Below are 15466 nucleotides of genomic sequence, written 5' to 3' on the forward strand. Positions count from 1 at the left end.
ATGTGCAGAACGTGCAGGTTTGTTACATAGGTATACACGTGCCATCGTGGTTTGCTGCACCTATCAACTTGTCATCTAGGTTTTAAGCATACCTTAGGTATTCGTCCTAATGCTCTCACTTCCCTTTCCCCCCACCTCCCTACAGGCCCTGGTGCATGATGTTCCCTTCCCTGTACCCATGTGTTCTCATTGTTCAATTCCCACTTATGAGTGAGAACATGTAATGTTTGGTTTTCTGTTCTTGTGTTAGTTTGCTGAGAATGATGGCTTCCAGCTCCATCCATATCCCTACAATGGACACGAACTCATTCCTCTTTATGGCTGCATAGTATTTCATGGCGTATATGTGCCACATTTTCTTTATCTATTCTATCATTAATGGACATTTGGGTTGGTTCCAAGTCTTTGTTATTGTAAATAGTGCTGCAATAAACATAAGTGTGCATGTGTCTTTATAGTAGAAATATTCATAATCCTTTGGGTATATTCCCAGTAATGGGATTGCTGGGTCAAATGATATTTCTGATCAAAAATCACTGAGGAATCGCCACACTGTATTTCACAATGGTTGAACTAATTTATACTCCCACCAACAGTGTAAAAGTGTTCCTATTTCTCTGCATCCACGCCAGCATCTGTTTTTTCCTGACTTTTTTATGATCGCTGTTCTAACTGGTGTGAGATGGTATCTCATTGTGGTTTTGATTTGTATTTCTCTAATGACCAGTGATGATGAGCTCTTTTTTGTATGTTTGTTGGCTGCATAAATTTGTTCTTTTGAGAAGTGTTTGTTAATATCCTTTGCCCACTTTTTGATGGTTTGTTTTATTCTTGCAAATTTGTTTAAGTTCCTCATAGATTCTGGCTTTTAGACCTTTGTCAGATGGGTAGATTGCAAAAATGTTCTCCCGTTCTGTAGGGTGCCTGTTCACTCTGATGATAGTTTCTTCTTCTGTGCAGAAGCTCCTTAGTTTGATTAGATCCCATTTGTCGATTTTGGCTTTTGTTGCAGCTGCTTTTTGTGATTTAGTTATGAAGACTTTGCCCATGCCTATGTCCTGAATGGTATTGCCTAAGTTTTCTTCTAGGGTTTTTACGGTTTTAGGTCTTACATTAAAGTCTTTAATCCATCTTGAGTTAATTTTTGTATAAGATGTAAGGAAAGGGTCCAGTATAAGCTTTCTACATATGGCTAGCCAGTTTTCCCAGCACCATTTTTTAAATAGAGAGTCCTTTCCCCATTGCTTGTTTTTGTCAGGTTTGTCCAAGATCAGATGGCTGCAGATGTGTGGTATTATTTCTGAGGACTCTGTTCTGTTCCATTGGTCTATATCTCTGTTTTGGTACCAGTACCATGCTGTTTTGGTTACTGTAGTCTTGTAGTATAGTTTGAAGTCAGGTAGTGTGATGCCTCCAGCTTTGTTCTTTTTGCTTAGAGTTGTCTTGGCTATACAGGTTCTTTTTTGGTTCCACATGAAATTTAAAGTAGTTTTTTCTAATTCTGCAAAGAAAGTCGATGGTAGCTTAATGGAATAGCATTGAATCTATAAGTTACTTTGGGCAGTATGGCCATTTCCATGATATTGATTCTTCCTATCTACAAGCATGGAATTTTTTTTCCCATTTGTTTGTGACCTTTCTTATTTCCTTGAGCAGAGGTTTGTAGTTCTCCTTGAAGAGGTTGTTCACATTTCGTGTAAGTTGTATTCCTAGGTATTTTATTCTCTTTGTAGCAATTATGAATGGAAGTTGACTCATGATTTGGCTCTCTGCTTGTCTATTACTGGTGTATGGGAATGCTCGTGATTTTTGAACATTGATTTGTATCCTGAGGTTTGCTGAAGTTGTTTATCAGCTTAAGGAGTTTTTGGGCTGAGACGATGAGATTTTCTAAATATACAACCATGTCTTCTGCAAACAGACAATTTGACTTCCTCTCTTACTATTTGCATACGCTTTATTTCTTTATTGCCCTGGCCAGAGCTTCCAATATTGTGTTGAATAGGAGTGGTGAGAAAGCATATCCTTGTCTTTTGCCAGTTTTCAAAGAGAATGGTTCCAGCTTTTGCCCATTCAGTGTGATATTGGCTATGGGTTTGTTATAAATAGCTCTTATTGTTTTGAGTTATGTTCCATCAATACCTAGTTTGTTGAAAGTTTTTAGCATGAAAGGATGTTGAATTTTATAGAAGGTCTTTTCTACATCTGTTGAGTTTTTTGTCATTGGTTCTGTTTATGTGATGCATTATGTTTATTGATTTGCATAGGTTGAACCAGCCTTGCATCTTAGGGATGAAGCCTACTTGATTGTGGTGGATAAGCTTTTTGGTGTGCTGCTGGATTTGGTTTGCCCATATTTTATGGTGTATTTTGCATTTATGTTCATCAGGGATATTGGCCTGAAATTTTTTTGTGTGTGTCTCTGCCAGTTTTTTGTATCAGAATGAAGCCAGCCTCATAAAATTAGTTAGGGAGGAGTCGTGTTTTTCTATTGCTTGGAATAATTTCAGAAGGTATGATACCAGCTCTTCTTTGTACCTCTGGTAGAATTTGGCTGTCAATATGTCTGGTCCTGGGCTTTTTTTTTGTAGGTGGGCTATTAATTACTGCCTCGATTTCAGAACTTGTTATTGATCTATTCAGGGATTTGACGTCATCCTGGTTTAGTCTTGGGAGGGTGTATGTGTCCAGGAATTTATCCATTTCTTCTAGATTTTCTAGTTTATTTGCATAGAGGTGTTTATAGTATTCTCTGATGCCTGTTTGTATTTCTGTGGGATCAGTGGTGATATCCCCTTTATCATTTTTTATTGTGTCAATTTGATTATTCTCCCCTTTCTTCTTTATTAGTCTAGCCAGTGGTCTATCTAGTTTGTTAATCTTTTCAAAAATTGGATTTGTTTGCTCTTGCTTCTCAAGTTCTTTTAATTGCGATGTTCGGGTGTCGATTTCAGGCCAATAGCTTTCTGATGTGGCCATTTAGTGGTATAAATTTCCCTCTTAACGCTGCTTTAGTTGCGTCCCAGAGGTTCTGGTACATTGTCTCTTTATTCTCACTGGTTTCAAAGAACTTTGTTATTTCTGCCTTTATTTAGTTATTTACCCAGTAGTCATTCAGGAGCAGGTTGTTCAACTTCCATGTAGTTCTGCGATTTTGAGTGAGTTTCTTAATCCTCAGTTCTAATTTGATTGTGCTGTGGTCCAAGAGACTGTTTTTTATTATTTTCATCCTTTTGTATTTGCTGAGGAGTGTTTTACTTCCAATTATGTGGCCGATGTTAGAAAAAGTGCTATGTGCTGCCGAGAATAATGTATGTTCTGTTGATTTGGGATGGAGAGTTCTGTAGATTAGGTCCACTTCGTCCAGAACTGAGTGCAAGTCCTGAGTATCCTTGTTAATTTGTTGTCTCGTTGATCTGTCTAATATTGACAGTGGGATGTTAAGGTCTCCCATTAGTAATGTGTGGGAGTCTAAGTCTCTTTGAAGGTCTCTAATAACTTGTTTCATGAAACCTGGTGCTCCTATATTGGATGCATATATATTTAGGATAGTTAGCTCTTCTTGTTGCCTTGGTACCTTTACCATTATGTAATGTCCTTCTTTGTTTTCTTTGATCTTTGTTGGTATAAAGTCTGTTTTATCAGAGACTAGGTTTGCAACACTTGCTTTTTTCTCTCTTTCCATTTGCTTGGTAAATCTCCCTTCTTCCCTTTATTTTCAGCCTATGTGTGTCTTTCAATGTGAGATGGGTCTCCTGAATACAGCACACTAATGAGTCTTGACTCCTTATCCAACTTGCTAGCCTGTGTCTTTTAATAGGGGCATTAACTCATTTACATTTAAGGTAAAATTGTTATGTGTGAATTTGATCCTGCCATCCTGATGCTAGCTGGTTATTTTGCACATTAGTCAATGCAGTTTCTTCAGAGTGTCATTGGTCTTTATATTTTGGTGTGCTTTTTCAGTGGCTGGTACCAGTTTTTCTTTTCCATATTTATTTTCTTTTCATATTTCTTTCCTTTCCATATTTCCTCCATATTTCCTTTTGCAAGTTAGGCCTGGTGGCAACAAAATCCCTCAGCATTTGCATGTCTGAAAAATATTTTGTTTCTTCTTTGCTTATGAAGCTTAGTTTGGCTGGATATGAAATTCTGGGTTGAAAATTCTTTTCTTTAAGAATGTTGAATATTTGTCCCCACTCTCTTCTGGCTTGTAGAGTTTCTGCAGAGAGATCCACTGTTAGTCTGATGGGCCTTCCTTTGTAGATAACCTGACCTTTCTCTCTGGCTGCTCTTAACATTTTTCCTCTGTTTTAATCTTGGAGAATCTGATGATTATGTGTCGTGGAGTTGCTCTTCTCAAGGAATATCTTAATGGTATTCTCTGTATTTCCTGAAATTGAATATTGGCCTATCTTGCTATACTGGGGAAGTTCTCCTGGATAATATCCTGAGGTGTGTTTTCCAACTTGATTCCATTCTCCTTGTCACTTTCAGGTGCACTTATCTAACGTAGGTTTGGTCTTTTCACATTGTTCCAGATTTCTTGGAGGCTTTGTTTGTTCCTTTTCATTCTTTTTGTTCCCCTAATCTTGTCTCCACACTTTATTTCATTAAGTTGATCTTCAGTCTCTGATCTCCTTTCTTCCACTTGATTGATTCAGCTATTGATACTTGTATATGCCTCACGAAGTTCTTGTGCTGTGTTTTTCAGCTCCATCTGGTCATTTATGTTCTTCTTTAAACTGGTTATTCTAGTTAGCAGTTCCCATAACCTTTTATCAAGGTTCTTAGTTCCTTGCATTGGGGTAGAACATGCTCCTTTAGCTCAGAGGAGCTTGTTATTACCCACCTTCTGAATCCTACTTCTATCAATTCATCGATCTCATTCTCCATCCATGTTTGTGCCCTTGCTGGAGAGGAGTTACGATCATTTGGAAAAGAGTCATTCTGGTCTTTGGAATTTTCAGCGTTTCTGGGCTGGTTTTTCCTCATTTTCATGGATTTATCTACCTTTGACCTTTGAGGCTGATGACCTCTGGATGGGGTCCTTTTTGTTGATGTTGATGTTGTTGCTTTTTGTTTGTCAGTTTTTCTTCTAACAGTTAGGCTCCTCTTCTGCAGGTCTGTTGCAGTTTGCTGGAGGTCCACTCCAGACTCTGTTTGCCTGGGTATCAACAGTGGAGGCTGCAGAACAGCAAAGATTGCTGCTTGCTGCTTCCTCTGGAAGCTTCGTCCCAGAGGATCACCATCCTGATGCCAGCCAGAGCTCTCCTGTATGAGGTGTCTGTTGACCCTTGCTGGGAGATGTCTCCCTGTTGGGAGGCAAGGGGTCAAAGACGCATTTGAGGAGACAATCTGTCCCTTAGCAGAACTCAAGCACTGTGCTGGGAGACTCCTCCTTCTCAGGATCAGCTGCTCTCTTCAGAGTCAGCAGGCAGGAAAGTTTAAGTCTGCTGAAGCTGCGCCCACAGCATCCCCTTCCCCCAGCTTCTCTGTCTCAGGAGTTTTATCTGTAAGCCTCTGACCAGGGTTGCTGCCTTTCTTTCAGATATGCCCTGCCAAGTGAGGAGGAACCTAGAGAGGCAGTCTGGCCACGGACACTTTGCTACGTGGTGCTGAATTCCATCCAGTCCAAACCTCCCAGTCTCCTTAGCACTGCCAGGGGAAAACCACCTACTCAAGCTTCAGTAATGGTAGACCCTTCTCCCCCCACCAAGTTAGATCATCCCAGGTTAACTTCAGACTACTGTGCTGGCAGTGAGGATTTCAAGCCAGTGGATCTTAGCTTGCTGGACTCCACAGGAGTGGAAACCTCTGATCAAGACCTCTTGGCTCTCTGGCTTCAGCCCCCTTTCCAGGGGAGTGAACGGTTCTGTCTCACTGGAGCTCCAAGCACCACTGGGGTACAAAAGAAACTCCTGCAGCAAGCTCCATGTCTGCCCAAACTGCCACCCAGTTTTGTGCTTGAAACCCAGGACCTTGGTGTTGTAGGCACACGAGAGAATCTCCTGATCTGCAGTTTGTAAAAACCATGGAAAAGCATAGTATCTCAGCTGGGTAGCACAGTCCTTCAATGGCTTCCCTTGGCTGGGGGAAGGAGGTCCCTTGGCTCCTTGCACTTCCTGGATGAAGCAGTGCCCCACCCTGCTTCTGCTCGCCCTCTGTGGGCTACACCCACTGCCTAACCAATCCCAGTGAGATGAACTGGATGCCTCAGTTGGAAATGCAGAAATCACCTGCCTTCTGCATTGCTCTCACTGGGAGCTGCAGACCGCGGCTATTCCTATTCGGCCAGCTTGCCAGATATTTGAGATTTTCAAGGGCAAGAAGATTATGCAATAAGATCTTTACAGTATTATTTGGAAATAATATTTATAAATAGTCTATTTCTTTTTGTTTACTTTTCTTATTTTTTCTTCCTTTTAAACTTTCTTTTCATGTACATGTGGTGTTATTTACATATCTAAATATTTAATTTTGTTTGTTTTGTTCTTACAGGCTATGTGTTTTGAAAATATGGGTATTATGAGATATGAAGAGTTTATATCCATGATATTCAGGCTGGATTATACCCAACCAGTTTCAGATGAATACATCACAGTGACTGATACAACATTTGTTGATATTCCAGTACGATTGTACTTGCCAAGAAGAAAGTCAGAAACCCGAAGGAGAGCTGTAATATATTTTCATGGTGGTGGTTTTTGTTTTGGAAGTTCCAGTAAGTTCACTGTGTAAGGAAAAAGTGTAGCTAGCTCTACGTTTTTGATATAAGAACTCTTTTATATAAATATACACACTTATATGGGTGTATATATATATATACTTGTCTGGATATGGATAAGTATAGATATAAATGTTAGATATCTAATAAAGAGACATAGACATATGTTTGGAAAATAATATTATGGGGATTTTAAATTCAGTTTTTGTTTTGTTTTTTATTATCCTTAGTTTTTATATTGAATGAATATATAGCAAATGAAAATAGGATATAAAGTCAATTACTAAAACTTTTTTTCTTGGGATCTGAATTGAAGCAGAAATATTGAGGGGATGCAGATGTTTTAATTAACAAGTCAAAAGCATTTGCTATTGGTTGCTACAAGATCAAGTTTGCAGTTATTGATAACATAATATAAATAGTAGTAAGACTTAGAATGCAGTCGTTAGTATTGACTCTAAAAAGAAAACACGAAATAGTACTATGTGATAGTAAACTCTTCCCATAAAGTCTAGGTTCCCTACTTGTCTTTTTAGGCATTTTTCATACAGTGATTATCCAATAAATGTTTTTCTGAAGAAGAAAGTACACACAGAGTGAATGAGAGAGACATCTGATGATCTCCACAGGGAATATTATCCAGAATGTTCTAACTCTTTTCTTTTATGAATTTTTTTACCTGCTTTATGTTTTCAACAAATTAAATTTCATCTATAATTTAATTTATATCATGCATTAAAAAGGTCAGAATAACCTGCTTTCTCGATAAGATAAATACCAAGTTTGCCTCATTTCTCTCCAAAGAAATGTATTCATTTCACTGAAGTTTTTTGAGGTCTATGAAATATCCAAGTGTTCATATACACATTACCTAGGACTTGAGTAAGCATAAAAGAAATGGCCACTGATGGGAAAATATCACTTTGAAAAATAATAAGAAGTATTCCTGATTATTAGGTTTATATCTCTTTTTACTGACATAGGCAATGACTGTGATCAATAATTTCTAAAACTGTGAGAATTGTTATTCAGGATATGACATTCCAACATTCTGCTTAGCTAAATTCTAGATGTCTTTTTTCAATATTTTGGTTTTATATTTACACATTATTTGTTTTCAGATCTCCCAAACATATGTGAATAAACTGGAAAAGACTTAGATACTTTCTATTTTTTCACCAAGAAAAAAGACATTATAACTATTTTCTAGTATTTGCTAATTTTAATTTTCTTTCTTTTCCCCTAGGCTTCCTCTTTTTTCTTCTCTAAAACATATCAAAGTTGCTTTGAAAACTAAGAAATACAGGAAAATATTGGTTATGTAATGAAACTGGAAATAAGACCCCAAGTTCTCTGGGTGAAACGGACTCCCCGTGGCTGATAAAGATACCAAATTATGATACTAAGAACTCAGTGTCCATAATGAGTGAGAAAAGGGTGGACACACATCCCTTTGTTCCCAGAGAAGGCAGATCCAAACATTCTGTTTGTGCCCCTGAGCTAAGATGTTCCCAAGATGAAACACCTTGACTAGAAAATTCCTGCCACCAGTTGCTTGAAAGGGGTATCTAACAGACTTTCAGTTTGGGGCTTGGAAACCACCCAATCAGGAATCAGCTCTTTTGAACTATTTGAATAAGTTTGAATCTTTTATTTACATATATAGATCTGATTCTGATTGAGGGGTACCAGCTGATTCTCCATATTTAAGCCACAGACCCTCTTTTTGGTCTCTGGAGCACACTTTTGTTTTACATGGAAAGCTATGTCTCCCTAATCTGCAGATTTTTTTAAAAAAATAGAAAATATGGTCTTTTGTTAACACGGTGAAGTTCAGAGAGTTCTTAGGTCTTGTACATTTTGGTCTTTATCTATGCATGGCTTTTTCTTGAAAATTAACTTAATCTTTAATAAAACGTTATTTTTGTTTATTTAAAAGACTAGGTGACTTACTTTCCTGTTTTCCAGGTTATATATATACCCAGTGGTTAGTTTTTACTTTGCAGTTTTGTTAATGTGCAAGATAAGGTCCAGAAAAGTCTGGAATTTGATCACAACTCTAGAATTCTCTGGATTTCTAGGATCTTGTGGTAAATAAAGCAGCAGCAGATGTCACAGAATTTGCCAAGGTGATTGGCCAGGGCCCCGGTAAATAGGATATGTGGGGACCTGGGGAAAGGTGTGTGTGTGTGTGTGTGTGTGTGTGTGTGTGTGTGTGTGTGTTATATGTCTGGGGAAAGTCAATGGCTTGTACGTCAAGCATGTCAAAACTCATATGTATATCAAGTCTTCACACTGACCTGCCAGAGGCTCTCTCATATCTGGTTATTATTCCTTAGACTCTGTCTTAATTCCAGTGTTATTGGACTATTTTATTATGTGTCATCTTCAAAGAAGACAGAGGTTTTGAAGAACCATGTTTAGAGATTTAAAACATACTATTACTTTCTTTTTCCTCTGACTTCTGAACTAATTAAAAACTTACACACAGAGTTCACATAAATGCAAGTCAAAACATTACGATTAGTTCAGATGAAGTAAAATGCACCAGGATACAAAGGGTCCTGGGAAGGGTCATTGTGTACAGACAGCAGATGTCAAGATGAAATTACAGTAGGCTGAACCTATTCTAGTTTATCCTCCCAAAAATAGTCGGTGAAGCCATCCTTTTCTCCCTGGAAAGAGTAGCTGAAAAGACTAGGAAGGGGAGAGTGTGCCATGTGGATTCAGGTCCATCTGCTTGGAAATAGGGGGTGGAAATAAAAGCTCCTGTGTGATATTCACAAACCACAGTTATTTTCACATTCATATCTGTAACTGTTTCTACTGCTTTCTAATTACAGGAAATACTTTGATGTTTATTTATTCATTTCAGAACAGAGGGCTTTTGACTTCCTGAATAGATGGACTGCAAACACACTTGATGCTGTCGTAGTAGGCGTGGAGTAAGAGAATGTTTTGTTTTGTTTTGTGTGTGTGTGTGTGTGTGTGTGTGTGTGTGTGTGTGTGTGTGTGTGGCTACTATGAGTTTCGCCTTTACCATGTAGAGGTTTGATTCCCACATCAAGTCAGCTGTGCTTCAAATATAATTTTTTAAATTAATATATTTTACTTGTCACCTTTTGCATCATAGACTGCTCCTCAAAGAGTTTCAGTGTCCCATTATTTTTCTGTGATTGTGAGAATATCTGAATTATACCCCAGGGTAAGCAGTTTTGGAAACACTTGCGCTAGACATGTAAGACTCAGGTCCTATAAGGTTCTAGTAGTGTCCCAAGTAACATAGCTGGACAGAAGGAAGTATATTAACTGTTATACATTTGGGATATTGGATTGTATTTGAGCAGGCAAGAAAACTTTAATTTCATAGCTTTTGAAGTAATCTAAATACTACTTTATATCTGTTTTGATATAATAATATAAGTTTGTTCTTGGCTTGTACATTCTATCAAATCCCTACATTTTGTGTTATTCTTTGTCTAAAAAGTATAAATCCACTGCATTTTAAATAAAGATACCAACATCTTTTTGGTACACATCTATGTCTAAGCTACAGATTACTTAGAGTTTTCTAGATAGCTTATAATAAAATTCTAAGAACCCTATTACCAACATTTCATATTGGCTATAGAAACATACACGTTTTAGCATTCTGAAGATCAAAAAGGAAAAGCTCTACGAATAGGCTGCTAGAAGTATTTTCCTGTTTTACCAGTCCACATATACTGGGGAAATAATCTATTTGTGCCCATGAAAAGAATTGTGTGATAATTTGCCATACAAATGAATTTACCAGAAATAAGCACGCTCTCTGGCATATTTAAAATTTTTATCTAGTAATAACTACTGGATATCATCCATGATGAAGTATATGCACAGTCAGCTTGTAAAACTTTTACCTAAATGACCTTGATAAAATAGGACACTGCCTACAATATGCTCTCAGATTTGCAATCCATTGTGCTTTTTAAATAAGGGTTTTAAAAAAATGTTTGGATTATGAGTTATATTGAGAATATGATGGAAGCCATAGACCATCTCCATTCTAAAACACACTTGGACTAAAAATTTTGCTTACAATTCTTAGGAAGTTCATAAAACTCCCCTGACTCCTCACAAATAATGCCATCCATGGACTTTAGGTACAAGATTGAAGACCTTATACTTTATTAAAATAATTTTCATTTTAATCAAGAGTTAGTAGAAAACTTAGGCTTGATTTTTAGAACACTGAACAAGAAAGGCTGGCGTTAAATTGCATCTATTTGGTATTTGAGAATTAAATGAACAGATACAATGTAAATGCTTTATTATTCTTTCTTTAAAGTTATAGGCTAGCTCCTCAACACCACTTTCCTGCTCAGTTTGAAGATGGCCTTGCTGCGGTCAAATTTTTTCTTCTGGAAAAAATTCTTACAAAATATGGAGTGGATCCCACCCGAATCTGCATTTCAGGAGACAGTTCTGGGGGCAATTTAGCAACAGCGGTCACTCAACAGGTACATTATATTTGTTTTTATGATATGAGGTAGAAGTTGAGGCTCATTTTTTTTTTTTTCTATAGATAATTCAATTCTTCCAGCACCATTTGTTGAAAAGACCACTCTTTCCCACTGAATTACAGTGGCACTTGAGTAAACGTTTATTTAACTTTAGTGTAACTATTTCCGGATTCTTTTGTTCCATTGATATACATGTCTATCCTACTGCCAATACTACACTGACTTCAACTTTTTTCTTCTTTAAAAAAAAATGTTTCTAGTATTCCATATCTTTCTCATTAAAATATTAGATTATCTTTCCAATTTTTTTTAAAAAAGACTAACTGATTTTTTATTAGGATTGCGTTTAGTCTATAACTTTGGGGAAGATTGACATCTCAATAATATTGAGTTTTCCAATTAATGTACATGGCATGTCTCATACTTTTATTAGATCCCCTTCAGTTTCTCAGCAACATTTTGCTATTTTCAGTGTAGAAATCATGGAAATCTTCTCCCAAATTTTACCAATTTTTTTTTTAACATTTTATTAAAAATAGTGTTTTCTGAATATTTATTTGGAACATATTGGAATTAGGAATTTGGAACTTATTTCTATGATATGTAGAAATACAATCAATTTTGATATTGCCTTTTTCCCATCATATCCTCAATAAACTCACTTATAACTCTAGTGTTCTTTGTTTCGTTTTTGTTTTTGCTTTTGTTTTAGTTTCCTAGGATTTTCTATACAATTATATTTTCAATGACTAGAGACAGTTTTAGTTCTTGCTTCCCAGTACTTACTCCTTTTAATTTTTCTTTTATTAGTGCACTGTCTGGGGCCTCTAGTAAAATATTTAATATAACTGTCTTGCTTTGTATTTTCGGATGAAATTTTTCAGTATTTCATCAATAAATATAGTATTACCTGAAGTTACTAGTTAGCTTTTGTCAGATTTGAGGAAGTTATTTCTACTCCTAGTTTGCTGAGAGTTTTTGCATAAATGGGTGTTGAATTAGTCAAATGATTTTAATGCAACTATTGAGATGATTGTGTAATTTTTCTTATTTATTCTTTTAGTGTGGTAAATTATGCCAATTGACTTTTAAACGTTGAATGTTAAATTATGCTTACATTCTAGGCATGAGCCTTACTTGGTCATGATGAATTAAAATTTTTATACATTGCTGCTTTCTGTTTGCTCTAGTTCATTAAATGTTTTGTATTTTTGAGATTAATCTTCATTTTTTAACACTTTTTGTCAGTTTTTTTTTTTTTTCTGAGATGGAGTTTTGCTCTGTCACCCAGTTTGGAGTGCAGTGGCTCGATCTCGGCTCACTGCAAACTCTGCCTCATGTCTTTGTCAGGTTTTGAGAGAAAAATTACACTAGCCTCATTAAATAATTTGGGAAGAATTCCAACTCTCTTATTTTCTGTTTTTTTTTTTTTTTTTTTTTTTCTCTTTTGTAAGGTTGTATTGAGGTACAATTGAAAACGAAAAATCATATGTATTTAAGATGTACAACATGATGTTTTGATATATGTATGCATTTTGAAACAATTAACACAAGCTAAGTAACATACTCATTACCTAACATAGTTACCATTTATTTTTTCTGTATAGTGAGCATGTTTAAGATCTGTCTTAGCAAATTTTGAGTACGCAGTATTATTAACTATAGTCACCGCACTGAATATTAGATCTCCAGAACTTATTCATCCTGCATAACTGAAACTTTGTAATCTTTCATCAACATCTCCCCGATTTCCCCATCTCCATCCCCTTGCAACTATATCCCCAGCTCCTCATAACCACCACCTACTATCCACTTCTAGGGGTTTAACTTTCTCAGGTTGTACATATAAGCAAGATTATGCAGTATTTGTCTGTCTTTACCTGACTTATTTCATTCAGTGTAAGGACCTCCAGGTTCATCAGTGTTGTCACCAATGATAGGATTTTCTTCTTTCTGAAGGCTTAATAATATCCCATTGTGTGTGTTTGTGTGTGTGTATGTGCAGATACACACACACACCACATTTTCTTTATCCATTTATCCAACTGACAAACAGTTTGATTCCATATCTTGGCTACTGTGAATACTGCTGCAATGAATATGCGAGTACAGATATCTCTTCTTGTTACTCACTTTGTTTCCTTTGGATATATACCTAGAAGTGGTGTTGCTGAATCATCTGGTACTGTTTTCCATGACGGATACACTAATGGACATTTCCAACAACAATGTACAAGGGGTCCCTTTTCTCTATACCTTTATCAATGCATATTATTATTTCCCTTTTTTGATAGTAGCCATTCTAACAGGCATTAACTGATATGTCATTAGGGTTTTAATTTGCATTTCCTGGATAACTGATGACGTCAAACACTTTTTTGTATACCTGTTGACCACTTGTACATTCTCTCTTGAGAAATGTCTACTCAGTTCTATTTGCAACTTTCAAATTGGATTATTTGTTTTCTTGCCATTTAGTTGAGTTCTTTATACATTTTGAATATTAACCCCTTATTGAACCCATAGTTTGAAATGTTTTCTCCTATTTTGTAGAGTGTCTCTTCATTCTGCTGATTGTTTCTTCTTTAGTGCAGAAGCTTTTTAGCTTGAGGCAATCTCATGTATCTATTTTTGCTTTTGTTGCCTGTACTTTTGGAGTCATACCTCCCAAATTATTGCTTAGACCAATATTAAGACATTTTTCTCTAAACTGTCTTTCAGTAGCTATACAGTTTTATATTAAGTGTTAAACCTTTGATTCATCATTTTGAGATGATATTTGTATATGAAATGAAATGAATGTCCACTTTCATTCTTCTGCATGTGGATATATAGAATTCTCAACATTTTTTATTGAAAAGACTGTCTTTTCCTCTTGTGTGTTCTTGGCACCTTTGTCAAAGATCAATTGACCATTACTATAGCTTGGTCTTTCCCAGTCAAAGCTCATGTTGAAATTTGATCCCCAATGTGGCAGTGTTGAAAGACTGAGCCCAGTGAGAGGTGTTTGGGGCAGGAGGGTGGATTCTTCATGAATAGATTAATACCCTTCAGAGGGAAGGAATAAGTGAATTCTTGCTCTCCAGGGAATTAATTAATTTGTGAGACAGCAGATTATTAAAAAGAATTTGGCTTCCTTGGTTTCTCTCTCTTGCTTCCTTTCTTGCCATGTGATTTCTTTGTACATACAGATTCCTGATTCTCTTTCAGCCATGGATTAAAGCAGCCAGAGGCCATTATCAGATGCAGATACCCAATCTTGAAAGTTTCAACCACTAGAATTGTGAGACAGTTTTTTTTTTTTTTTAATAAATTACCCAGTCTCAGGCATTCTGTTGCAGCAGCACTAACTGAACTAAGACAACAATTTATTTCTTAGCTCTTTATTCTGTTCCATTGGTCTATATGTTTGTTTTTATGCCAGTACCATACTGTTTTGATTATTGTAGCTTTGCAGTTTATTTTGAAATAAGGGATTGTCATGCTTCCAGGTTTGTTCTTTTTACTCAAGATTATATTGACTATTCAGTCTTTTGTGGTTCTATATGAATTTTCTATTTCTGTAAAAAATACCATTGAAATTTTGATTGGAATTGCATTGAATCTGTACATTGCTTTGTGTAGTATAGACATTTTAACAGTATTAATTATTTGGATCGAGAAACATGGTTAATCTTTTCATTTACTTGTGTCTTCTTCAATTTCTTTCTTTAATATTTTATAGCTTACTGTGTATAGATCTTTCTACCTCCTTGGTTAAATTTATTCCTAGTGTTTTATTTATGTACTTATTTTTGATGCTGTTGAAATGGGATTTTTAAAAATTTCTTTTTAAGATAGTTTGTTGTTAGTATATAGAAATGCAAGTGATTTTTGAATGTTGATTTCGTATCCTGCGACTTTACTGAATTTATTTACTTGTACTAACAGGTTTTCGGTAGAGTCTTAGGGTTTTCTGTATCTGATATCATGTAATCTGCAAACATACTTTTTTTTGTTTTTTGAGACAGAGTCTCGCTCTGTCGCCCAGGCTGGAGTGCAGTGGCATGATCTCCACTCACTGCAAGCTCTGCCTTCTGGGTTCATGCCATTCTCCTGCCTCAGCCTCCCGAGTAACTGGGACTACAGGCATCCACCATCAGGCCTGGCTAATTTTTGTATTTTTAGTAGAGACGGCATTTCACAGTGTTAGCCAGGATGGTCTCGATCTCCTGACCTCGTGATCCTCCCGCCTCAG

The 15466-nt window shown here is 36.4% G+C and overlaps 1 protein-coding gene across 1 annotated transcript in view; it reads left to right on the plus strand.

The window, feature by feature from the left end:
- The window catches only part of LOC111555776 (arylacetamide deacetylase-like 2), a 29875-nt gene that overhangs the window by 2989 nt on the left and 11420 nt on the right, over positions 1–15466 (plus strand). Inside the window, exons 2-4 of the mRNA XM_023232113.2 lie at positions 6502–6724; positions 9603–9672; positions 11055–11226. Of these exons, the coding sequence (XP_023087881.1) occupies positions 6502–6724; positions 9603–9672; positions 11055–11226 (465 nt within the window). The remainder of the gene's footprint in view (positions 1–6501; positions 6725–9602; positions 9673–11054; positions 11227–15466) is intronic.

Source organism: Piliocolobus tephrosceles, chromosome 2 (genome assembly GCF_002776525.5).
Source record: "Piliocolobus tephrosceles isolate RC106 chromosome 2, ASM277652v3, whole genome shotgun sequence".
In the NCBI taxonomy this organism is placed as follows: Eukaryota; Metazoa; Chordata; class Mammalia; order Primates; family Cercopithecidae; genus Piliocolobus; species Piliocolobus tephrosceles.